At 41.6% G+C, this 26,484-nt stretch overlaps 1 protein-coding gene across 1 annotated transcript in view; it reads left to right on the top strand.

Moving 5' to 3' along the window:
• The first annotated feature begins 5,749 nt into the window (after positions 1–5,749).
• Positions 5,750–26,484, top strand: part of PLPPR4 (phospholipid phosphatase related 4) — a 35,883-nt gene continuing 15,148 nt past the window's right edge. The window contains exons 1-3 of the mRNA XM_052801823.1: positions 5,750–5,945; positions 21,049–21,234; positions 25,547–25,676. Of these exons, the coding sequence (XP_052657783.1) occupies positions 5,868–5,945; positions 21,049–21,234; positions 25,547–25,676 (394 nt within the window). The 5' untranslated portion in view covers positions 5,750–5,867. The remainder of the gene's footprint in view (positions 5,946–21,048; positions 21,235–25,546; positions 25,677–26,484) is intronic.

The raw sequence follows: 26,484 nt of genomic DNA, 5'->3' as shown, positions 1-26,484 counted from the left end.
TATGAAAGAGTTAACCCTGATCCATACACACAGTCTCAGAAATGGCCTTTGTGCAGGGAAATTGTGTGGTGACCAGGGGAAAGCAGGTTTTCTTAGGCTACTAAGCAACAGTAACTGCAACTGCAGCTGCTGCTGCATGCAGCCTCTGGCCAAACTTCTGCTTGCTAGAAACCCCCCAGTGCCATTGTCTGACCAGTAGATCTGCACAGCCACAGACCCACCGGCTCTCAGCCAATTTTAATTCTTTCCCAAATTATTTCATACTGCTTTTACAAGAGGGTTTATTCAGTGATATAGCACAGGTCCCTGCTTACGCAGTGTGCTTTCTGTTCCCATGGAAGCAGTGAAACCACAGCCATTGCCTGTGTCCAGCACTTACCAAAGCCTGGGAATAAAGGCAGACTTTGCTGCAGAGGGAAGAGAGCTCCTGGATAAAGAGATGATGACCTGCAGTCACATTTTATACAGTGCAGCTTTACCAACGCACTAGACTATGCTGGAAAATAATTTCAAATCATGTTTCTAATAACTGTGGCAGCTACTATCTGCCTGACAAGTGCAAAGAAAGGTGCTTTCTTCACCTAAAGAAGCTCCACCAACAATAATTCTTCAGTGGGGGCAATGTTTTGTGTCAAGCTGATCTCTTAAAAATCAGCTTGGACTCACCAGGGGCACCCACTGATGGCCAAGTTTTCTTTTTGTTGAAGGAAGAATAAATATCTCTTCGTAAAATCTTATTCCAGATGAGTCAGAAGAGGCCTATACTCCAGGTCTATGAATTTTATCTTTTAGTTCCCCAAGTTCTTAAAATTTTTCTATTAACTTGATTGGTTTTGCTGAAGCAAAGCATAAACAGTTTTATACTTTATGCTAATATGTTTCCATGACACTTTCCTGTTACAGAGATTGCTTGAAGGTGGGTAAAAAAAGCTGTCAGCATTAGTGCAGATCCTGTACATATGACTAGCCTGCACATAGATAATAGGCATTCATAAGTCATGCATCACCACACTTCCTTGTAAGATTATCTTGATTGAAATGGACAGGAGGTGTTTTCTGAATTTTTTACCACCAACAAATTTTCCTTTAGGAGATCGTACAGATGAGATACTCATTGTGGTGGGTTGACCCAGGCTGGATGCCAGGTGCCCACCAAAGCCACTCAATCACTCCCCTCCTCAACTGGACAAGGGAGAGAAAATATAACAAAAGGCTCATGGGTCGAGATAAGGACAGGGAGAGATCACTCAGCAAATACAGTCATGGGCAAAATAGACTCGACTTGGGAAATTACTTTAATTTATACCAATCAAAGCAGAGTAGGATAATGAAAAATAAAACCAAATCTTAAAACACCTTCCCCCCATCCCTCCCTTCTTCCCAGGCTTAACTTTACTCCTCAATTCTCTACCTCCTCCCCCCACAGCAGCACAGGGGGATGGGGAATGGGGGTTACAGTCAGTATATCACACATTGTCTCTGCCACTCCTTCCTCCTCAGGGGGAGGACTCCTCACACTCTTCCCCTGCTCCAGTGTGGGGTCCCTCCCATGGCAGACAGTTCTCCATGAACTTCTCCAATGTGAGCCCTTCCCATGGGCTGCAGTTCTTCATGAACTGCTCCAGCATGGGTCCCTTCCATGGCGCGCAGTCCTTCAGGCACAGACTGCTCCACTGCAGGTCCCCCAGGGGGTCACAAGTCCTCCCAGCAAACCTGCTCCAGTGTGGGCTCCTCTCTGCACAGGTTCACAGGTCCTGCCAGAAGCCTGCTCCAGCACAGGCTTCCCACAGGGTCACAGCCTCCTTCAGGCATCCACCTGCTCCAGCGTGGATTCCTCCACAGGCTGCAGGTGGATATCTACTCCACCGTGGACCTCCATGGGCTGCAGGGGGACAGCCTGCCTCACCATGGTCTTCCCCATGGGCTGCAGGGGAATCTCTGCTCCAGCACCTGGAGCACCTCCTCCCCCTCCTTCTTCACTGACCTTGGCGTCTGTAGAGTTCTTTCTCTCACATATTCTCACTCCTCTCTTTGGCTGCAATTGCTGCTGTGCAGCAACTTTTTCCCCTTCTTAAGTATGTTATCCCAGAGGCACTACCACCATTGCTGATGGGCTTGGCCTTGGCCAGCCATGGGTCCGTCTTGGAGCCAGCTGGCACTGGCTCTGTTGAACATAGGGGAAGCTTCTAGCAGCTTCTCATAGAAGCCACCCCTGTAGCCCCTCTGCTACCAAAACCTTGCCACGCAAACCCAATACACTCATTTACACAAAAGACATTTCACACTGTTCTATCAATGTTTTTATGTAAATGGGAATCAATCCCATAATTTCTAACAACTAACTGTCAAAAGAGCTGAATGCAACTGCAATGGGAGGGACTTCTGTGTTTCCATGTGTTAATATATAGATGAATCCCTTAGTCCAAAAGCCATATCATTACACTCAGCAAGGGATTCTTCCCTTTTTCCATCAATATTCATGTGCTTGAAAAAGGACACACAGTAACTTAAATGTCAGTGTTGAGAAGTGGAGAACAAATATTTTTACTCCATTATGTTAGTTCAGGACATACGGTCCAAATGACTGCAGCCCCCTCTGGATACTGCAAGATGAAGAGAGATACAGAGCCTCTGCATAGAGTCGGTCAGGTGCTACCCTCTGACACTCGGGCAGGTAAGGCAGAAACTAGGAATGCATTGCTGGCAGCACAGCAAGGGTGAAATGATGAAGTGGCACTTTAGCTGTACCTTGGTTACTTACTCTTGAGAAACTGGTTGCTATAGCTGAGTCTCAACAGAGAACAAGTGAAAGCCCAGAGAGAAGGGTGGGAAATGCACCCTAGCCATGTCCATACTTGCCCATCAGTACCACCGTTAAGACTAGTGTGAGGCAGACCTGCCACACTCTGGGACCCAGGCATTGATGATTGTCCTGGTTTCAGCTGGGATAGAGTTAACTGTCTTCCTAGTAGCTGGTACAGTGCTATGTTTTGAGTTCAGAGCGAAGAATGTTGATAACACTGATGTTTTCAGTTGTTGCTCAGTAGTGTTTAGACTAATGTCAAGGATTTTTCAGCTTCTCATGCCCAGCCAGCGAGAAAGCTGGAGGGGCACAAGAAGTTGGCACAGGACACAGCCAGGGCACCTGACCCAAACTGCCCAACGGTGTATTCCATACCATGTGACGTCCCATCCAGTATAGGAACGGGGAAGTGGGGGCAGGGATTCGCCGCTCGGGGAACTAGCTGGGTGTCGGTCGGCGGGTGGTGAGCAATTGCACTGCGCATCATTTGTACATTCCAATCCTTTCATTATTGCTGTTGTCATTTTATGAGTGTTATCATTATCATTATTAGTTTCTTCTTTTCTGTTCTATTAAACCGTTCTTATCTCGACCCATGGGTTTTACTTCTTTTCCCGATTTTCTCCCCCATCCCACTGGGTGGGGGGGGAGTGAGTGAGCGGCTGCGTGGTGCTTAGTTGCTGGCTGGGGTTAAACCACGACAATGATCATTTTCCTCTATTTGACTAGATTAAGGGCAAGAGTTCTTGTCAAGGTCTGTCACTGACAAAAAAGTAATTGCTTCACTTCAGCTAAATCATATATAACTCCTCTCCTAACTCCCTCTATCAGTACATTCACCAAATAGTGAGAAACAAAACCAGAGAATTAGCACAGCTCTTCCTGCCCTTACAGCAGTCACACAGCTTGCATTGCATCCTTCCCACCAGACATTGTCCTGGTTTCAGCTGGGTTAAACCACAACAGACATTTATAGTAAGAATTTGTAGAACAGGGACAGGTTGCTACTCTGCATTTTACTGTACCTAACTATCACTGCTGCACTCTTAATTGGCCTTTAGGCAGTACAATAATAAAATATAATTAATAGTCAGGTTTTTGCCAGTTTCTGAAATTATATCACGATGTGAGTTTCTTCGTTCATTTTACCAGAGAAGCACCCTAACCCCTCTAATCTTCCAGAATGAAGCACTCGTGTGAAATGGAGGCAGACAAAGCACTCCTGAGTAATTTTTAATGGTGTGTGCTAATGATTTTCAAGCCAGATTCAAGATTTCAGAACAAGCAAGGCTGATACAGTAAATGCAACTCTAAGTGGCCATCGCTCATTAACCACTCTCCCCAATAATAGTTACATATTTGGCAGCAGCAAAGTATGGCTACAGCTCCTCAACCCTTACTGTTTTGCTTAGAATAACCCAGCAGCAAGGCTAACAATAAGGGACTTTTTTTACTTAAAGGCTAGACCACTGATGGGTAAGAACAACTACCAGACACCCCCACGCAGCCCAAAATAATTTCCTGGAATTTGGTGCTGATAGTCAGTTACAAACCTCCTCTGCTCACAGCTCCTCTACTCCCAGAAGCCCTCCTGGCCACCTCTGCTGCCTGGAGCCCCCCCACCTCCCTTTCACAGGGGCACCAATGAGTCCCCTGTACCCCTGAGTCAGCAGAAACCCTGGGAATCGTTCCTAACAGGGTTAGGACAAGACTATGTGTTGCAAACAACCTGCGGCAACCTGTTGCAGCTCTGAAAAGTCTTTTTCAATGATTTGGAGTCCGACTACAGAGTTGCCTTCCACACCTGCCTGCAGGCATGGAGTACATTTTTGCTTTTACCCTCTTAGGAAACTTTTTTGCCTGTCTGCTCAGTGCAGAGCATGGATTGGCACATCCTCTGTGGGTAAAGGAAAGGAGAACAGCTAGAAAAGAAAAGGGGCTGGTGAGAATCTTCACCTCCATTGCCATAGCACACTGGCTACAGCAGCCAAAATACTAGCAAACATCTGAACAAGAGCAGCGGGTTATTTCCCGTGTCCCTCCCAAAAAGGAGGGACAGGAAATAAACGATGACTGTTTTGAGTCACACTTCTGTCCTTGAACATTAAAGCTATACACCACAATGCAAGAATAAGCTTACAGGCAAAAGACAACATTTGCAGACATTATTAATGTCCTACAAAGAATGAAAATGCTATCCCATACAGGGAACTCCTGCAGGCCTCATCCGTGGTACCTCTCACTGACATCGACAGGAGCTTGCCTGAGAAAAGGCTGCAAACTTTGATCCATAAATAGGATCTCGAAATAACACATTTCACCATGGAAACAATTGTTCAGGTTAATTCTGTTCTCTTTAAGATTGTAGCAGGAACTGCACCAGATGCTTCACGGACTAGAGAAACCACATGCCTCAGTAGCACACACGGGGTTGAAGAGCTCGGTTTTGCTCAGTCCCAGTCACACCACTCCCCCCTGCCTGGCGCTGAGGCTGCGGTGAGCTGTCATTAGCAGCTCGATCTCAAAAAGAGTACACCTGCAAGAGAACACTGGCCATACAGGAACGGTATTCCCAGGGCCGTTCCAATACTCCTGTTTCAGAGAAAGATTTCCCAGAAACAAGATAAAAGCCCCGAACTCCCCCTGGAGCGCCCCGTACACCCTCACGCCCGCAGGGATCCTGTTCGGGTGTCTCAGGCCCGTACGTGCACATTCGCAAATCGCTTGCTGCAGCCAAAGCTCCCCCAGTTCTGAGCGCGCCGCCCCGGGGCGTCCCCTTCACCCCCGGCTGCTCTGACGCTCCGCGGAGCGCCGGCGCGAAGGAGTTAAGGCGGCCGGGACCCCCGCCGCCCGCACGCCCGCCGCCGGGGCCGGGCCCCTTCCCCCCGCCGCCGAGCAGCCTCCTGACGTCAGCCCCGCGCACGGCGCAGGGGACGCGCTAGCGGGCGGCTCGGCGCGGCGGCGGCGGCGCGGCGGCGGCGGGCGGAGGAGACCCGCGGCGGGCGGCTGCGAGCGGCCGGGGGAGCGCGCTGCCGCGGGGCCGCCGCCCGCAGCCGCCGCCAGCATGTCCGCGAAGGAGCGGCAAAAGGGCAAAGTGACCAAGGACAGCGTCACCCTCCTGCCCTGCTTCTACTTCGTGGAGGTGAGTGGCCGCCCCGGCCGAGCGGGCTCCTCGGGAGCAGCCGCGGGGGCGGCGGTGCCGGCGGCGGGCGCGGGGGGTGGCGGCGGGCGCGGGGAGCGGCGCGCCTCGGAGCCTTTCCGCGGGGAATGCCGCTTTCCCCGCGGGGAGGGAGCTCCCCTCGGCACTGCTTCCGCACCGTCTGATGCAAAATCCCTACGTGATGCTTCGCCTTACCAAAATCGGCATCGAAGCCCCCCATAAGGAGCAGGCGTAAATGAATCTCTTCTTTGCAGTCTTTTCAAGTGCGAATTATTTCTAGGAATTACTCAGCAAATGAAAGGGTTGCTCAACTAAATCATGCTATGTGCACAGGAACCTCTCGGGAGGAAGACATGTTTCAAGAAGGGCTGGCTTCTAGGCAAACGCCGCTCGCGTTGCTTTAGTAGAATAAAAACCACTTTCGTAAGGGAATGCTTAGGGAAACAGAAATGTTCTCAAAATGATAATCAGTGGCATCAGTTTCTACCAACCTCTGGATTACGTGCTTCCTCTAACAGAGCTAAAAATGTCTGGTTTGAAGATGGAATGGGGTTCTCGGCACATCTTAAAGAGCAAAACCTGCTATGGCTGCTCAGCTGGTAGCAGGTGGAGTTGCAGAGGCACTAGCTGCTTGGTGTGTCACTCGGAGGCATTTAGCCCCCCTGGAAAGTACAGTCACTTATGTACTTGTATAAGATATGAGTAGACACAGTTTAAGCTTAAAGAAATTGGCGTGATGTTAATTTGTTTAATGGCACAGCAGTAAGAAGGAGGTAAGAATGTTTTATGGATTGAGCAAAGTGTTTCAGGTGACCCCACTCACAGGGAGGTGACTGAGGCACTTTGAGGCACCATGTAACTTACCTCAGAGAGAGATTGTGAAAATAATGTGAACAACTTAGTGGTAAAATATGGTGTAAGTTAACTATAACTGGTGTGCTGAATAAAAACATAAAAAATACATACAACCCTTAATATACAAAACTCTAAAATATAAACATTGGCTGAAATATAAAACAAAAATTATTTTCTTTCAGGTGCACTTGAAGGGCTTGGGAGGTTCTCTAGGAGGCAGAAGGGGTCAGGTTGAGAAGGAGTTTTAGATAACAGTGGAGTGTCTCTGTCCCCTGTGCTCCCCAAGCACCTGGACATGGTCAGGAGCTAACCCAAAGTAAGCTGCACCAACTGGAAAGCTTTGCAGAAGCTGGTTATATGGAAGTATCCAACACATCCTGTCAATGCAATTAGGCCTGCTCAAGAAAAGCCTTTTGACGGAAGGCATTTGCTGTGCCATGTATCTTACACTAGCTTCGCATAGGAGGGAGAGGTCAAGCTTGGAGAAGCCCCTAAAAAAATGTAGGGGCTTCCTCAGTCTCTGTGCCATCTTTGTTGCTTTGGGAATCCAAACAGGACAAGAGATTGCTGGACTTCAGCTTGGGCATAACTCTAATGCAGGGGACAATGTAGAGATCCTGCAAGACACAACAGAACTGTGCTGTTTGGTGGGCTTGGCTTTGGCCTGCAGCAAGATGGGATGAAATACAGAGCAGCAGCACAAAACGTGTGCCTGCTGCTCAAAAGAGTTGCCTTACATAATATTAATTGCATACTTGTAGTTCCCCTAGAAGCTCCCTGTAGCTGTTACAAGGAATAAGGCAAAGGATTCCATGAGCAATGAAGAACTTAGACTGAGCTCTGTGTACAGTTCCCACATGAAGCAGGCGAGTTCTCCACTCTGGTGTGGACTTCTAAGACCTTCAGCAAGTCATTTACAGCTAGATCTAAAGCAGTGGAGATCTCTTCAACACCCACCTGCTCTGACAGGGAGTCGGAGTTCTCGCTTAAAAGAATGGTGTCCTAATGAACTTCTAGGACTTACTTGTTATTCAGTTGCAGGAGCAGAGTCCAGAGCCTGTGTGAGCCCTTCTCCCCCAGGAGCAAGTTCTAATTATTGAACTCATGAACATGTAGGTATTCAGTACAAGTAAAAGCAACATCAAGAGAAAAAACTGATGCAATACACCTGAGCTTAAACATCGATTAGGAAACTCTTTGGTGAGTTGTCAGCCCTCTCCCATTACACTGCAGGAGGATTTGAAACCATTTCCCACATTTTAGTTGAGTAGTCATATCACTTGAGTGAAAAGGTGACAACAATTTTTATGATATTTAGAAAGAAACACTTGGCATGTGTTACGTACGTACACCCACCCTGCATTTACCCGCATGTGCACTAATTCCAGTAAGACTAATGAGAATGCCTTTCTAGAGCTTTGTAGCACAGGCGGATGCCAGCACTTCAACAGCATCAGAAAAAGGACATTATGGCTTAGATTCTTCCATTGTGATTGGCTCAAGGAGAACCAAAGATTGAGTTGCACCTCATAAAGAGAGATTTCATCAAAGATAATTTAATTGCAATGAGAAGTTCACAAGTGTAAGGGATAGAGGAATCACCCAGTGTGGTTGACTGGCATTACTATCTAATACGGATTTCCTTTGTAAGCAGGAGGTAAGCTCCTAATGTGATTCAACTACTTAAAAACAAAACTTACCCAATTTAATTAAGGCGCTCTGAATTTTAAAGCTTTTACTTTCATGAATAGTGGTTGCATGGATGATGGGAAACAGGCTTCCAACCTCTCTCCTCTGAATGCTGTCAATTCTTTTATGATTTTTTTCTTCTGCCACTCACTAACTTTAATTTTCCATGTCCCATTCATAGCAGACAGTCCCTCCCCACCCTGAATTGCAATAAAAAAAACAGAGCTCGTTAAGTTTGCACCTTCAAACAAGAAAATTAGGGTTTGCTGTCATCCACTTTGTATCAAGACCTAGGAGGTCTAGGCCAAAAGAAAAGCAGATTGTTTAGAAAATACGTTACAAAAAAGTGCTGTTTTTTCTCTCAAACACTAGACAAAAGGAAAGACATGGAAAAAAGGATGTTGGGTCAAGGAGAAAGTCAAAATTCCAAAGCAGTAGGAAAGGGATGTGTTCATGTGTATACAAATGAAATATATATAGTTAGAGAGTGGAAAAATTACCTGTAATAACCAATATAATTCAGGCATGCAGAACAAGTAAAGACAGATTCCGTGCTTCAGAAGGACCTTATCTTCAGAAATAGCAGCAAATACAGTTCTGCCACTGAGGGTTTTCTGCTATTAAGATCCTTAAGAATGTGTTATGAATGAGACTAACTCCTGTAAACAAACATGTTTGGTGGCAGCAACTTTCAGGATTGGATAAAATACGATTACATAGAACATATGCAGGCCAACGGATGGTTAACTTCAAAAGAAATACTCTGGGCCTGATTTTGGTTTCAGTCTAATTTAAGAATTATTCAAACTAGCAGATTTTATCAACAACAGAGTTAAAACATAAACCCAATATGCCCCTCTTGAGATCATTGTTATCACTAGAGCTACTCTTCATTTACGCAGCAAAAGCAAAAGGAGAATCAGGCTAGAGCTTTGGAAGACATAGAAATGAAAAAGAAATGAAAGAGATGGAGCTTCTGAAAAATGTGGATGGGTCATTCTCTAAAAACATCAGAGGCAAACAAATGAGCATTATGAAATAAATCTTAACACATTTTCAATTACATATCTTGAAGTTTCACGATTCATAAAATAAAATAACTTGTATCATAAGAATGTTTTAGAGGTTATTTTAAAACACTGGTAATACTTCTGCTTAGCAGATCGTGTGATCAGCACACACTCCTGACAGCTGAATAGTTTTAGACTGCCTTGTGCATCGTGCTTACCTGAAGCATGTGGTAATCAGCACTGCCAGGCAGTTTGGCCTGTTTTATTCCTAATCATGCTTGTGGCATTTTAGGGTTCTGTAGACTGTATGGGTTATCTGAGCTTCATTTGCATAGCTGAGAAAAAACTTGCCATGAAAACTCACAGTCCCTCTGGTCAAGCGGGAATTCATTTTCATGGTAAAAAGTCTACATGCCTCTGGGAGATACTGAAAATGAGTATTCCTGGAATAAGTTTTGCTTTTTCTTAACTGACTTTCTTTTCAGCATATTCAGAGTATATCATAAGTATATTCACTTACAGATGAAATACGGATGTCTCGCATTTTAATATGAATCTGGAAAACTTCCAGGGTTATGTAGTTTCTGTTCCTGGCAGAATGGTCATACTTTAGAGGCACGACAGACAGATACATTTCTTCTTGGTGGAGGAAAAAGACTGTCTTCACCCATGCTATTCCACATCAAAAACTGCTGGTTTAAATCCTGGCTTCACAGAAGTCACTATGAATTTTGCCTTCGACTTCTGTGGCACTATTGCTTCATCTGGTGCCCCAGATGTGAGAAGGCAAAAGGCCAAGGTGTTGTCAATCTGAGTGACTTGATGCACTTATTCTCCACCTAAATTGTGTTCCGGTGCCACAGCCTTCATCTGTTGGTTGCTTAACTTCCAGGGACTAAAATGGGAGACACTTCAGACAATGTCCCTTGTACAGTTAAATTTTTTCCTTATGTTATCTTCTAGAGTCTTGTGTATGATGCATGCATACAGATATAGGTAGCTTCTTTTTTCTAGGTTTTCCAGAGTGCAGCCAGGAGTTAATAACATCAGGACTGTTTTGAAACGCTTTTTTCAGTACTGGAAGACCACTTTTCTCGTTCCCCAAAGGAGCTGGAATTCTCACCAGCAGAAAGCACAAAAATCAGTTATCATTGTAGGACTCCAGGCTGCAAAATGCAGGTCATCAGCTTCCATTGAAATAAGTGCATGTAGAGAATGTTCACTGTGTCTCAGCACCAGATGCTTTATTTCCTTTTGTTTCTAACATACACTGACAGAGCTAGGTTTGAAATGTCAAATGTTTGTATGCATCACTTGGTAGCTCAGTGCCACTTCTCAGTCACATCTGGCATTTTTTCCAGCTATTCAGCCATGCATGACCCACCACATTTATGCACTTTATCACCTGCAAGTCATGTATAGGTGTGACTGCAAGAGACACAAAAAGCCAAGGGAGTGCACTGATTAGAATAAGAGCAGAGGGAGAGTAGGCTATAGGGCCAAATCTTTCTTCCTAAGAACAGGATGTTCGGATTCAGTGTAAGAGTTAAACTATACCGCTGTGTCTTGGAGGCATAGTATAGTCACATTTCTCTCTAGATAGGTTTTCTGTTATGCTTAAATTAGCCTTAGGGGGGAAGAAAAATAACCAACAAAAAACCTGAACTGCAGAAGATGAAATTATCCCCATACTGTGGAAGTAGCATAATACTTTCCAAATACATTGCTTTTTCTCTCAAAGGAGTCAACCATGTGTGAGGGGAGGGGAAGAAGGAAAAATACATTTAACAGTCTGCTCATTAAGCTGACCTTGTCACGTGGCTGACTTACAGAGGATACATGTGCATTAGAGGCCAGCATCCCCAAAATATTAAGGGGCTATCTGAGGCCTGAGGAGGCTGCTATGCATTCAAAGCAGCTATATAGTTCATTGGCCAAGTCATCAACGTTACATCCTCCACATCACTTCTATGCTTTTACAGAAGAGCCATACAGCCTGCATCCCACCAGCTTTTAGCAGATGATGAACAGAAAAGGGGAACAAAAAGGGAGGTGTCAGGCCTGTGCCAAGGCTGTCCTGGGAGAAAAAATGCAAATACCACATGTCAGATCTCCCTCTGTGTTTGGCTACTTGCTTGGCAAGTGTAGAGGTTGAGTTGTTCATAGTGAAAGAAGGCCCTGCTCCCTTTTCAGTCCTGCACCATCCTCCTGACCTAATACCCCAGTAGTAAAAGGAGGCCTGAATGTGTTAGAAATTAAAGGATATTAAATTTGTCAAATTATTACCTCTTCCAAAAATTTATACCCCTCTCTGTGATTTTCTTCTATAATTGTTAAAAATCTATTACTCTGCAGCCAAAATTAATAAAGAACAGCCTATTGTGGAACCCTACATACACGGGAGCTGAGCTGTTACAAACATTGTATCTTGACTGACGATCTTGTCCCTTAAAAGTCCAGTTTGTAGGAAGGGAGTTCAGAAGTGGCAAAACATCATGGGAGTAGGCTGCTGGAGAAGGGTTGGCACCCACAGAATTTTTTTTTTTTTAATGTATTGTCCTGGTTTCAGCTGGGATAGAGTTAACTGTCTTCCTAGTAGCTGGTACAGTGCTATGTTTTGAGTTCAGAGTGAAGAATGTTGATAACACTGATGTTTTCAGTTGTTGCTCAGTAGTGTTTAGACTAATGTCAAGGATTTTTCAGCTTCTCATGCCCAGCCAGTGAGAAAGCTGGAGGGGCACAAGAAGTTGGCACAGGACACAGCCAGGGCACCTGACCCAAACTGCCCAACGGTGTATTCCATACCATGTGACGTCCCATCCAGTATAGGAACGGGGAAGTGGGGGGGCAGGGATTCGCCGCTGGGGGACTGGCTGGGTGTCGGTCGGCGGGTGGTGAGCAATTGCACTGCGCATCATTTGTACATTCCAATCCTTTCATTATTGCTGTTGTCATTTTATGAGTGTTATCATTATCATTATTAGTTTCTTCTTTTCTGTTCTATTAAACCGTTCTTATCTCAACCCACGGGTTTTGCTTCTTTTCCCGATTTTCTCCCCCATCCCACTGGGTGGGGGGGGAGTGAGTGAGCGGCTGCGTGGTGTTTAGTTGCTGGCTGGGGTTAAACCACGACATGTATGTATGGAAACCAGTGTGTTTTAGAGAGTAGAATAAATTGTAGTGTTGTGTAGGGACTGGCAGCTTTGTTCCCTAGAGATGGGGTTTTTGAGGAAACTTCTAGCTGAAGTTCGGTAACACTCTGACCCGAAAACAACCACCTTTTTTTTGGTATGTTGCTGTTCTTGATTTACCTTGCAGCAGGAGCATAAAAGAAGTTTCATAATCAACAGTATGTGCAATATCCTAAATCTCATTGTTTGTGGTTATTCATTGATTATAACTAATCATTGATTTAATTAATCAATAATCATAATTAATTGTAATAATAATTAATGAATCATCAATTATGTTTGAAGTCACACTGAAAAGAAATGCATTAATGGTATTTTTTGTGTTGTAAAATTTCTGCCTAAGGATTTGCTTTCTATTTAAGCACATATACTTAATTAAAAAGAAATATTTTAAAAGTATTTTTAGATTATTCCTGCCTGAGAATATTTTTGTTAAACAATTTTTATTCTGTTGGTCTCTCCCTGTGTAATTGCTGCTTCACATACTTCTATTAAAAAAAAAAAAAAAAGGAAATAAGCACTTTTAGGATTACCATGCGTTCAGCATGATTTTGAGATTTCTGAAATAAATAGGAATTTTATCAGTGATGTATCAGCTCTATTTCTGGTCTTACACATACTGAGAGGTTTTCTATTAAGATTTGGCAAAAGATCAAGAGGTTTGAGGAGCTGCACGAAGGTATCTGTATTTCTAAAGGTAGACTCTAATTGGCAGTCACCAAACAAATTAAACTCTAAAATCAATGCTGGAAATAAGGATAACTTAATTTTCCAAAATTGTAATGATAACAGCTTTCAATGACATCTGGGATTTGAAATTAAACTGTGAGTTGAAATTACATCCAATAGTGTTAAATCTAGGAGAAGGAGGACCATCATATCATGTCTCTGCAATTAGTTTCCACAAAACTTAGACAATGGTGAGGTAAAAATCCTTTAGAGAAAAGACCAGTTCCTATGGCTTTGGGCCAGATGAAACCTGCATCCAAAAAAGGGACAAGAAACAGCAGAAACTCATGTTCAGAGAGAAAAGCAAAACGCCTTTATACAGATGCAAAACTTAGGACTTCTGAAAAGCCTGAATGCCTTCTCTTATAAGCCTGAGGCATTTAAGAATTAAGTTTAGAACATAAAAAAATCTACAAATCTGACTTTTAGGTCAAGCAAGTTCCCTGATATACAGCCATCCTGTGCTTAGTGCTATCTCTCAAAAGTCCTCATGACAGCCCAGTTTACAATGCATTTGAGCTTGTACTTGGTCTTAATCCCAGTCCTGCACAGCAGTCTCACCAAGGGTGAAGGTACAGCACTGGTGTAGCTAAGAAGGAGCCATGTGTTCTCAAACCAAGAGAAAATGGCAGAATTTGGGCTGATACCATTTCTTCTTCCTGACCTATTTCTGGAAGGTATTCAATCATAGTCATGACCTCAGTATTCATTCCTGCCAGCATAAAAGAGACCTGTCCTCCTTCCAGTCTCTCCTCCTGTCTTTTGTGAATCTCACAGCAAAGTACAACAGGACAACAGCCAGGGTGGTTGAAAGCTGCAATCACTGTTAGCAGTTGGCTAAGAATAGGAATACCTTGTCTCCTCCAACCCACCACAGCCCTCTTTTTTGTCTTATCCATCTGTTGGGCCTTGTCATTTAGACCATGAATTATTTGGCACAAGGACTGACATTTATGATACATTTTAATAGAATCTTCCACAATGCCACAGCCTTGCAGTGCGAACACAACATAGCTATTAAATAGAGCATCCTTCTCCCAAGTACCTGGCTGGTATTTTTATCAAAGGAGAAAGCAATAGCATTCATTAGCTATCTCTTTGAGGCAATCCTGTTTATTTACTTGATAGCTTACAAAGATTCCCTGATTCCCAGAAAACAAGAGAAATGCCAGGAGGCAGCTCCCATGCTCAGGAGCTCCTTGCTTGCTGCGGAAGGGTTGCAGAATGACCTAAGGATCTAAGAATTCCCAGGCCATCCAAGCCTAAAAATTATTTACAAAATATAAAGGATCCAAATAGTGTATCAGGCATCCCTTAACCCTTTTTGACAGGTGGACTAGTCATACTACCTTTCTTCTGCATCTGGCTAATCATGTCTTGACTTCCTCTGAAAGCCACATATATACTGATTCTCTCTTTTCTGCCTATCTTTTATACAGGCAGGTAAAACTAATCAATTCCACAGCCTTTGTATTTGCATCCAGTCTCAAGGAAGATCACTCAAGTCATTCCAGCCAGCACACTGAGCAGTGACTTCAATATTCAACTATAATTACAAGAGAGGCTTTTCATTTTTCCCCCTACTTAGCCTGACTGAAATATAGCCCAGGCTAATCAATTTGTAACCCATATTTAAAGAGTGTCTGCCGGTAGCCACCAACACAGCCCAATACAACACCACCACAGGATCTGGATATGAGTTCACGATAAGAGATAACACCTGTAGTGCATTTTAGCAAAGCAAAGAGAGGTCACATAAATGCAACCTACAGAACAGGTTCAGACATTTGAGTATGTGACACTTCATGGTTGCACTCTCACAAAGCCCATGGATTTTAAGATGTTATTTTCCTGAAGATAAATATGGACTCTTTGCTTAGTTAAGTGCTGGCAAATATGAGAGTTAGATATGTAACTACCAGTGTACAGTTTTAGAGAAAGGGAATTTATAGAAGCTACTGGTTCCCAGAGAGTTTTGAATTATGTATGTATCCAGTTGCATATTCTTTCAAGGTAAGAGAGAAACTGGGGGGTGGGGTGTGTGCTTATTTGTTGCCTTTCTTTTGGTTTGAGCCTCACTGTCTCCACTGTCATTTAAGAAACCATCAATATCTGATTGCTACTGACTTGCCTGTAATGCTTGCAGTGAGAATGTGGTTTTAGTGAAGTTCATTATTTGGAAATTCTCCAGGGACCACCTTGAATTAGAAATTTAGGGCTCTGCAGAGAGCCTGTGGAATAGTAAAGTTAAAGGTCCTACATTTTAACTCAAGAGCAAGCAGTTCAGTGTTTCCTTCATAACAACAGGTTGTATGCCTGGCGGAAGGCCGGAGACAAAAGTCAGTGCTCAAGATGCTGAGCTATCCAAAGGACAACCTTGTGCTATTTAGGGTTTCATACACTCCAATAAGATTTTCCCACTAAGGCTTTGCCTTGCACTGCCCCATTTGCAAGACCTCTGCTGTCATACCAGACCTGTATTCCTGCATTACAGAGGGTGCAATGTGGAGGAGTTACAGGTGTAGGATAAGAGATAGGGCATATGCTGGTACTGGAGACGTCAAGGCTATAAACAACTCACCCAATGGTCAGATAAGGAAATGCAGAACTGCAGCTGGCAAAACTGGTTTTGGGGTAACAGAGTGTACAAAGAACAAGCATCCAACATATGTAAACCATGCCGCATATAGTAAATTGGGATGTAATGTGCAGACAGACCAAAAGAGAAAGAGCAAGGTGTGAAAGCACATTAGCAAACATAAAAATGAACCCATGTGGTTCCTAGAGTGAGGAAGAATCATCATCAATATCATACTGCTCCTGACAAAGGATTTGAGATGCACTACACTAGAGTCATAAATAGCTCATTTTATACAGAATAACTACTTGTTACTACTAGATATAGATACAAAAATCATGCAGAGTTGTACCATACAAAGAAAGGTGAAAGTAAAACAAATTAGGCAGAACCTAATTTCTAAGATCATTAGAAAAACTGCTGTTTCAATTGAGCCAAAAACAAAGCTCCAGGCAGGTCAAGACAAGTACAGACAAAGCATGTTTGATAAGCCCCAGTCCTGAGTCCTTGCAAACTCTGTACAAAATCTGCAGCTTGTTCGTAGCAATGACAACACTGTATTTAGTGGGCTACAGCTCTACAGGTTCCTCTTTTCGTGCATTTGAAGCCATGGAAAACTAATCATAGGGAAGTTTAACAGAAGCATTTCCATCTACCTGGGAGTACCCCAGCAAGTTTGGACCTGGTGGTTAAGGGGTAGCCAACTTGTGGGTTTGGGGCAGGACCAGCATGGCTTCCATGTGTAGGCTATATTATATGACCAATAACAAATTGTGCTGGCAGTGTGGGTAATCGTAATCCTCACAAGTAAACCAGGAGCACCCCAAAACAGCCCCAGGAGCAATCACAGCATGTCCTACAGAAGAGCAATGGGCAACCTGAAGAACTGTTATCTTCCACCTCTGAAGTCTCACAGCCATGTCTTCCTTCAGTTCTCTGCAATATGTGATAAATATCTTGTGGCTCTTCGCCAGAAGGAAGATTTGTTACATATCCCATCAGTTAAGAGAAGTTATTGTGATACTGAATGCTCTTTTGGTTTGTCCTGCACTACGTAACACACAGGAGGTTGTCACCTTTCATTTTTCTCCTTACAAGATCTCTAGGTATTTACATTCTTGTTGAGCTCTTGGGAATAGAGATCGTCTTTTCTCAGGCTTGCCAATTCCTAGCTCAATACAGCAAAATCTTTTAAAATACTAATAACATTAATTATTATTCATAGCAAAGTCCTATAGCTTAATAAAGGCTCTTAACTTACAGTTTAAGAAAATAACAGGAAAAAGAAAAAAAAAATCTTTTTTAGAAGAATAAATAAACCCCAAATCAAACCTTTTCAGCAGCTATGCTGATTGTGGTCCTGACTTTAAGACTCTAAGCCAAACAGAGTTTGACCACTTGGGTCAAACTCTACACTTACAGGTCTAAATTACAAGCTAAACAGGGATCTTTTTCCATTAGCCAACCAAGGAAGTTAAGAGTGGAAGGACTTATTAGTCAAGATATGTGAACTGAGGCTGGGAGTTTTATTATTCTAATTAGGAACAGGAAAATTCCTATTCCATTTTGTAATTAAAACAATACACATTCCACCATCTAATTATATTTGACATTTTCAAGGTGTTGGGAGCTGAAGTCTGTAATTACAGAACTACTGCTGCCTTAAGCAGAGCACTGCATAAATATTCATATATTAAATAGCCAGTTATACTGTTCAGAAGATTTTAGAAACATTTGCTTTTTTTTAAGAAACATTAGACTTTTAGAAGACACATCTTATATTTGTGTTTTTAAAAAGATAGGAAGAAAAATGTCCTGTGGGATCTGACATACTGTATACAGCAAATTGATTATAAACCCATTCATTAGTATTGTAAGCAGTTATGTTGGAGATTCATAGTCCTTTAGAATTATTTCTTTTCTTTTAGCAGAATGGGTAATTACAGTCAGAAATAATATGGGAGTCCTGTAGTGAAGTCATAAGACAGTAAAATGCAATTCTTACAATTCCTTGATTTTGTAATTAACAAAATTATAGCTTGCATACAGTAGTTTAAAAAAGTTACCCACGTCTTTTATTTTAGTGTCTCACAATAAAATATCACTTCAAACATCACCTATTTTTGATAGTTCAATATTGCCACTTAAAACAGTTGCCTGCCTAAGAATCCAAGTAGAGGTGGACTTGTGGGTAATGCAGAGCCTGTTGTTCAAGGACAGGCTTTCCTTTTATTGACATTAGAGAAATGGAAAAATACACAATGAAGATGAAACTCTTGAGTGCAAAGTGTTCCATAAGTCTGCCTGCTCTGTGTTTCCATTCTAGGAAATGAACCTTTGGGGACATCTAGATAAAAGGGCATAATTTCTGAAAAGAAGGGCAATAGGCACTTTGCCTGTTTTGTCCTTTTAGCTCATTGGAATAGGTTTGTATCCTGTTATAAGATGCTTTGCCCCATGGGACCTGGACTCTGGCTAAGTCATTAGGTATGACTTTTAAACAGTTAATAATAAAAGACATTGCAAATGTTTCAAGAGTTAAATGCTGTGCAGAATTTCAGTGTCCCAGCAAGAGCAGCAGAGACTCAGTGCAAGCTCCCTGCACACCCGGGCAGCATGCACTGTGCTAGCCTTCTGGTCAGGAGGCCAGTTAGCCCAAACAGCTCCACAGTCCCTGTGCAGGCAGGTGTGGAGAGAAGGGCACCCAGTTCCACAACAATATCTTAATTATTCCCAGAGTATGAAGACTTGAGGGAAGTCCTCTTTCATCCCTGCACATCTGTATAATGACTAGAAACAGTCTAGCCCATGTTGACGAATCATGCATGCTCGCACTATAGTAAATCAAGGACTGCGTCCAGCAGGAAGTGAGAAGTAGTATTATCTAATGCATCCAGCTAAAGAATTGGACTTCTTCCTGTGATGGGCAGGAAGCCGGACTCAATTTAGTTACATTTTATATAATTCTTCCATACATAGTATATGTCAGATTATATAATAGTTATGTATTCACATAATATGGATTACATATTGTGTATGTTATATGCTATACATAATATATATGTGTAATATAGTATGTAAGCGCAAATATACATATATGTTTGGGGTTTATATATGTGTATACACACACACTACTTACTGAAACAAACTTACAGATGCCTGGTGTTATTTTTGTAATGCTCATAGCACTTAGGGATGCCAATACACATTCTCTCCCTTTCTATACAATCACAGCCTCTATACTATGCAACATTACAATGCAATCAACTTCAACACAGATAACGAGACAGGCAGAATTCTTCCATTCTCCACCTTCTACAGATTTTGCTTAGAACGCTTTGAAGATACAACTTACCTTCTTCAACTCTGTCCTTCAGCACATCAAAAGATAAGCTGTTCTTTTCAAACAAAAAACTGTCATATTAAAAAGTGTTTCAGTGAAATTTAGCTAGAACCTTCCTTCTTTAACCACCCAGAATCACATTTTATGCACAAAAAGTCTGCAATTTAAAAGCCCAGTGTTTAAAAATCTGAAAATGGCCAGTTAATGCAAGAAACCATTGTCCCTCTGCCATATATAGCAGGTTTTATTCATCATTTTCCCAATATACATATTTATTCAGTTTTACCTCTACTTTTTTACTCCATTGTAGAATGGGATGAATGACATTGATTTTAATCAATCAATTATTTTTGTAAATGTGTACTGAACATTGCAAGAATAATATAATCTAAGTATGCCCCAAATTATGTTAGGACAATCCCTATTTCTCATAATGTGAGGTGCTTGATGTAAAGGAGGGTTTTTTTCTCAAGAGATGTGATACACCCTTATCAAATATTTATGATTTTATCTGTCTAAGTGAATCTATTTAGTAGTTGCAAGCTTTTACTTTTCAGCTGCAGCTAACAATAAGGAAAAGTTAATGTGATAACCATCTTAAAAAGAAAAAAAGAAAACGAAGCAGATAGGCAGTTCACATCATATTATCCATAGGTACCTTCATTGCAGTAGAGACACAGGGAAAGAGTCATTGCATCTCAGCGGAGGAGCAGGCAGTTGTTCTAATGTTGCCTTGTTCAGTGAGGACTCTGGGAAATAACAAACAAAAAACATTTCTGAGCATTTACTAAGAGGATACAGAGAATAATCATATGCTGCTGGTCACCTCTGAATGCCCCAATGCCCACCCTGGGGGAAGGGCTGCCCCCTCTGTTCACTTATAAACCAATGGCTTCAAAATGCCTTTTTGCTATTCTCTTGAACGACTTCCTTCCACAGAGGCTTACTGGTTGAATCTGTGCTTTCAGGAGCTGGTGGCAAGCTGGGGTGAGTTTATCCCCAGAGGGGCCAACTTTGCTCTTAATAAATTACTGGAAGTAATTGCGAAGGGTAAAATCACTAAATAGCTAGAGGATAACAGAATTGTAAGCCATAGTCATCATGGTTCTAAACAGACTGAGTCTTGCCAAAGTTAATTGGTTTTTTGATAGAATTACAAAATGAATGTGCAAAGGCAGAACACTGTATTATCACCTATTTAGATTCTAGGGCAGCACTGGTTACTGTTTTTCATTAACTGTTACTTTGAATCTTAATGCAAACTGGCTTTAATATAAACAGTGTCATATACATGACATAGAGTTGCTAAAGGACCAAAAAGGGTCCTAATGACCAACATAATGCTAAGGTCCCACATGGGAGACTGCAGTCCTGCTACATCCTTTAAAAAAAAAAATAAATCAAAGTTTGTCTATTAATGATTCATAGATGAAAAGGCTAAATTATGTGGGCTGAAGATTGGATTGAGTGTTTTGACTAGCTTGGTAGACAACAGGGTTATTTGGTATCAACTGAATAGTATCCTGTCTCTAGAGAATTAATTATTTAAAGATGGTAAAATGGATATGACAAGGAGCAGTGAGATGTAAACAGCGAACATCACAGAGGTTTATTAACAGACTATGTTGTCTTTGCAAAAGCATAGCTATTCCATTTCCAAACAGTAATCTGTTACTTTCTTCTCTTCTAGTTGCCCATATTGGCATCTTCTGTGGTTAGCCTCTATTTTCTTGAACTTACGGATGTCTTCAAGCCAGTTCACTCTGGATTTAATTGCTATGACAAGAGTCTGAGTATGCCATACATTGAACCTACACAAGAGTCTGTTCCCTTCTTGATGTTGCTTAGTCTGGTTTTTGCTGGACCGTCAATTACGGTAAGTTTGAGGTGCCACTGTGACTTATTAAAGATTTTGAACAAAGTTTCAGTTGGCATAAAGAAAATAGCTCCTTTGGTTTCACTTAGGCTGCAGAGTGTCATCCAGGCTAATTACTTTAGGATTTTAAATTCATCTTTTATTCTTCTATAACAGAAGGAGACACACTCCTTAAAACATTCCCTGTAGCACTTCACCTACTCACACTATGCTGATTGTGGGCATTAATGTTAAGAAACAGCATCTACTATTGGGTAAGAATAGCCTGAATCATTCTGTTATGCTGTACAAATATTTGAACTTTTACAGACAGGACCATCTCCACACTCTGAGATACACCAAAAATTCAAGATTTTGATGGAAGTGGAAGCCTTTCATTTACAGCCCTGAACATGCAACTTTTATTAGAGCTAGCTTCATTCAGTGAGAAGGTGTATCAACCGTGCCAGTGAAATCAATTACACTTTCCCAAATAGCACTGGGACTCCTCTAAATGGCGAGTTAGCCATTAGGAGCAGGGAAAAGGAAGCTGGTTTAATCATTCACCCAAAGGGAGGGGATGATTTCAGCAGAACAGAAATGTCCTGTCAGAATATGAGCAGTTTGGCCACTATTTTACAGAAAAAAAATATATAAATGGTCTGATACAGGTGAGTATTGTCACTGCTGGAATTGCTGTGTCCAAGTAAAATGAAACTAAAGACTTTACCTTTATATATACACTAAAGGGAATTCATTGTGTCTGGTTTTAGGCAGCTCAGACAGGAGCCTTATTCTCATACTGCTCCTGTTGGGCAAATGGAGAGAGAAATTCACCTTGAGTGGGTGATTCCATGCACCTAAAAAGCTGAATCAACCTTCTGAAAGGGTCTCTTCTCTCCCCTGACAGCGATGACTGCGCATCTCGGTTAGGCACTTCTCTAAGGCCAGCTGCAAATGTATCTCTGCTGCCAGCTCCTCTGAATTCCCTTAAACTCAACCAGTTCGTTCCTTTATAATACTAGCCAATTTGCAATTACAAAATCAGTAAAATGTGATGCCCATAAAAAAATCATCAAGTCTTGTTCTCTCTTTGCTTTCCAGGATGTTTTTTGTTTGTCTTTTTTTAAACTGAACTCTTCTGTGTTTGATTTTGGTTGCTTTAGAAACCATTTTTGAAGGATTTTGTGCAACCATCAGGCTAAAAATTGTACTCATTTAGGAACTGGGAGCTAAGGCTCTTAGTGTTCCTGGTGCAGATGCTTGCTGCAAACACCAAATACTGTGATAAAAATGAAACTTGTTTGTATTGCAGTTTGGCTGGGTTTCTTAAGTCTAGACAGTGTTTCTGATAACAACAAAGTGGACTTCCCTGAAACAATCATAGAAGGAATCTATATAGACTCACTTGGGCCACAGTAGGGGGTAAAAGCTGATTTTTACTTCAGAGAGTCTATGTCAAGCCTAGGTAATATCAAACATCTTCAACTGAGATGAAAGACGCCCCATTTTATTAAGGGCTTTGATTACAGCTAAATTATTTCAGCATTGCATGAAATTTTGCAATAGAAAATGCTATTCTTGCTTGAATCATTTTCCTACCAGCAGTACAGATAACTAACCAAAACCATGCCATGTGAGGAACTCAAACCCACACTTGAGCATGCCTATCAAATATAAGATTGGTAAAGAAAGTAAATCCTGAAGCTTCAAAGCACAACTGCTTAAAAGCTGCAAGCTTTAGGAAGGTGTTGTTCTTTTGTATTAGTGTGAGCATGAATGCGATGCTTGTATTAGTTGGATAATGGGCTCTGAATGATAGTGTGAAATACACAACCTCCTTTAATAAAAGGCACTGAAGATGGTGTAGAGCATCAGCTGTTTATTATTCAATACCACTTCTGAAGTAAAAAAACTAGGGGGGTTTATTTGTCCAATTCTTCCCTTTTTCTTTGGAAAAATAGGCCAATGAAGCTCAATGCAAAAAGATGACAATTGTGTCATTGTCATCTTGTAGAGTTTAGCATTTTATAATTTAGTTTTCATTAACATTTCAATGAATTACACACTTTATAAAACCTGTAAAATATAGAAGAGAAAGCATGAGCTATGTGATGCTAGCCCCTGTCTGCAGTTCACGTACTGCAGTATGAGGCAGGTCGTCAAAACTCAATAAAATACAGGTGTAATTAAGCCACATTTTAAATATTACCAAAGAGTGTAAATAAGAAAAAATAAAAAAAAAGGGGGGGGGGGGGAGGCGGAAGGTGAAGTCGACAAGCAAATTCCAGTCTCAATCCCTCCTTAAAGCCTCATTTAAATATTAGAATAGGACTTAATTTTTGTTCCTGTGTTATTTTTGTTGATATACTTGTTTTTTCCCAAGACTGGAGAACATATTAAATCTGTTCACTTTACAGTAAATTTTTTTACAACAAATCTAGCATTTTGTAATTATTACAGAAGGATCTATGTGGATTAGGTGCTTTAATGTTTGGGGGGGTTTTGCTCATTATTAGTGAGCAGCAACTGCTTTAACTAGGTCTGTCCTGTAGCCCTGAAGTGCTACAGAAAATTGCTACCTGTATTACTGACATATGTATATCAATACATTCTATATGTAAAAACATTCTATATGTATTCATAAACCACAGGAGACTTCAGTGTGGAACAACTGGACTTGTATGGATATTTTATGTCTGGAATATAAATATACCTGAATTGCAACATGATTTCCATTTTCTTCAAAGAACTCTGAATCTGATCCTCTGACATATTTTCTCTCTAGTTATTAATTCAAAAATGTTAGGACCAGTTATTTAATCACATCAGTGTAGGTTCAAACCCTTATCAGCCACTGACTAAAAACCTACTTAAAGGTAACAATGTGCTTTCTAACAGAGATCACCAGGAAATTAGATCACACTGATTTGGGAAATCAATTCGCAAGGAGAGAAATTCACTGCTGGCAGTTTCAGTCCTACTGCCTCCTCTACTGTGGGAGTTTGTTTCCTTGGAAATACCAGCCTCTGAATTTTCCTTGACATAGGCCTTGCTGTTTCCCAATTTTCTCCTCTATCACACAAGCTAATCCGTCCCTCTGGTCTTTTGCCCTGTGCCAGACATTTGCTAGAGCCTGGCGAAAAACTATTAGAGTTTCTCTGTTTTTTAAGTTTGAAATACTACTGATTTCTCCAGGAAGTTTCAGCTGTAAATTGATTGAATAGAAACAGATAATAGTGACTATAGTTCTCATCTAATTAAAATTCCTTAAATAACCCTTACCACTGACTTTTCTATGTAATGAGACAGGCTTCACTACTTCAATTTTTCTGGCAAAGAAAGGAAATTTCAATTTATTAAACCTTTAGCTAAAAAAGTTAGACTAAGCTTTTCCATTGTATCTCCCTTCTGCTAGGGTAAGGGGTCTTAGCATGCACAAACTTCACTGGTAATTACAGCAGATACAGCATAATTCAGATTCTTTAGCATCTCATTGCATTGTAAGCTTTGTGCATTGCATATATTAGTTTTCAATGCATCTGCGGATAGACAAGGTGACTCCCCTCTTAGTGGTGAGAACGGCCTCATTAATTTCAATATTTCAGCCCGACCCTTATTCTGAACTCTGTACAAGCCCTGTACAGATTTCCAAGTTGTTGCACTATTCAACAAGGAAAACAATCAAACCTGAGACTGCAAATGTATAAACAGATCTGGATTTTCCAGCAAGTAACACCATTTTTAATTTCTATTCTTCTCTTTATTTCTGTTATAAACTCTCATCTAGGGCTTCAGTCATAATCTGTTTTGCTTGGTGTGTTCAGAGGGACCATAAGGACAGAACTTTTTCTACTGCTGTGGATCTGGTTAAAACCCAAGCCAAATTAAATAAATACAGAAGAGCGGGCTGCCATGTAATTAGAAACTGCTAGGGATTGCTAGGCTTGAGGCCAAGGCTGAGTGCTAAAACCACCTCAGGAGCACTAAGATGTTGCAGTGGCTCTGGATTATTTTAGAGGCGAGATTTTCTAATTATTACTTTTTTATTGTAGAAGCATCAGATTTCAGCTGTGGATCAAGACCCCGATTCCATTGAGCACTGTATACTGTATGCCACTTGTGTTTAATTTTAATGCCACCTTCTTGCCTGCCTTCACTCAAGCTAAGGTGCATTACTGAATGTTTACATATTGATACAAATCTTCTAAAGGCGAGTACCCATCAGTGGATGACATTGGTTGTGGTATAGTTATATTTCAGCCCTTTGAATTCAATCAGTGTCTTCTGAGTAACTGCTACATTTAATTTAATGGCTCCTTTGTCATTGCAGATAATGATAGGAGAAGGAATTCTCTACTGTTGCCTGTCCAAAAGAAGAAATGGGATTGGAACAGAGGCCAATATTAATGCAGGAGGATGCAACTTCAATTCTTTCCTTAGAAGAGCTGTCAGATTTGTTGGTGGGTTTCAAATGTTAGTCACAAAGAAGAGCTTTCCATATACATTCAGTTTTCACCATGCAGGTTTCTTTCTCTGAAACAGCCTTTCAGAACAGTGCAGGGCTGTCACTGGCATAGATCTTCTGCCAGAAAACACAAGAAGAGCAGAGCAGCCCCGTACTCAGTAATGCAGCATCTACACTCTCCATCTTCCCTTTCCTCTCCTGTACTATTGTCAGTGTTTCTAAAAGAATAATTTGTTTTTCCTTCTCTGCCCACCTTGAGCTGGCTTCCTTTTAATGGTTTCAGTGTATAGCTTCCCCTGCTTGTCTTCATAAGGATTCAACCCACCTGACACAGTATTCAGCACAACAGTAAAAACTTGTCAGAAACTCTCAGTAGATTTGACATTCTTTTTCTGGGATGTGTGTATCTACCTCTTGAAAAAGGGCTAGAATCTAGAGAGGGTCATGTTGAATTGTTTTATTTTACTTAGTTGTCATTTATGAAAAATGAACTTGAAAAGGCAACTGGACTTTGTTCCCCTTCTTGCAGTTAATTTCCTCTACCAATGAGTGGCTAAAGGGAAGGTTTTCTCTGTTCCAGAAATCTTTCATTAGAGACAGCAGCCTAGGCTAAGACAACCTGCAGGACAGCAGACTGAAAATCTGGTAGGAGGACTATACACTAGCTTTCTGTATTCTGGCAAGCAGGGAGGTAATGACAGGAGAGGTTATACATTCTATGACCAGTAAAGCATCCTCTTAAGAGCAGCAGTGAGGAAGTCAGCAGAGGGGATGGCAGATTAAAATATCAGCCAGAAGGACTG

The sequence above is a fragment of the Harpia harpyja genome, chromosome 11, assembly GCF_026419915.1.
Source record: "Harpia harpyja isolate bHarHar1 chromosome 11, bHarHar1 primary haplotype, whole genome shotgun sequence".
In the NCBI taxonomy this organism is placed as follows: domain Eukaryota; kingdom Metazoa; phylum Chordata; class Aves; order Accipitriformes; family Accipitridae; genus Harpia; species Harpia harpyja.
This window is presented reverse-complemented; position numbering and strand designations above follow the sequence as displayed.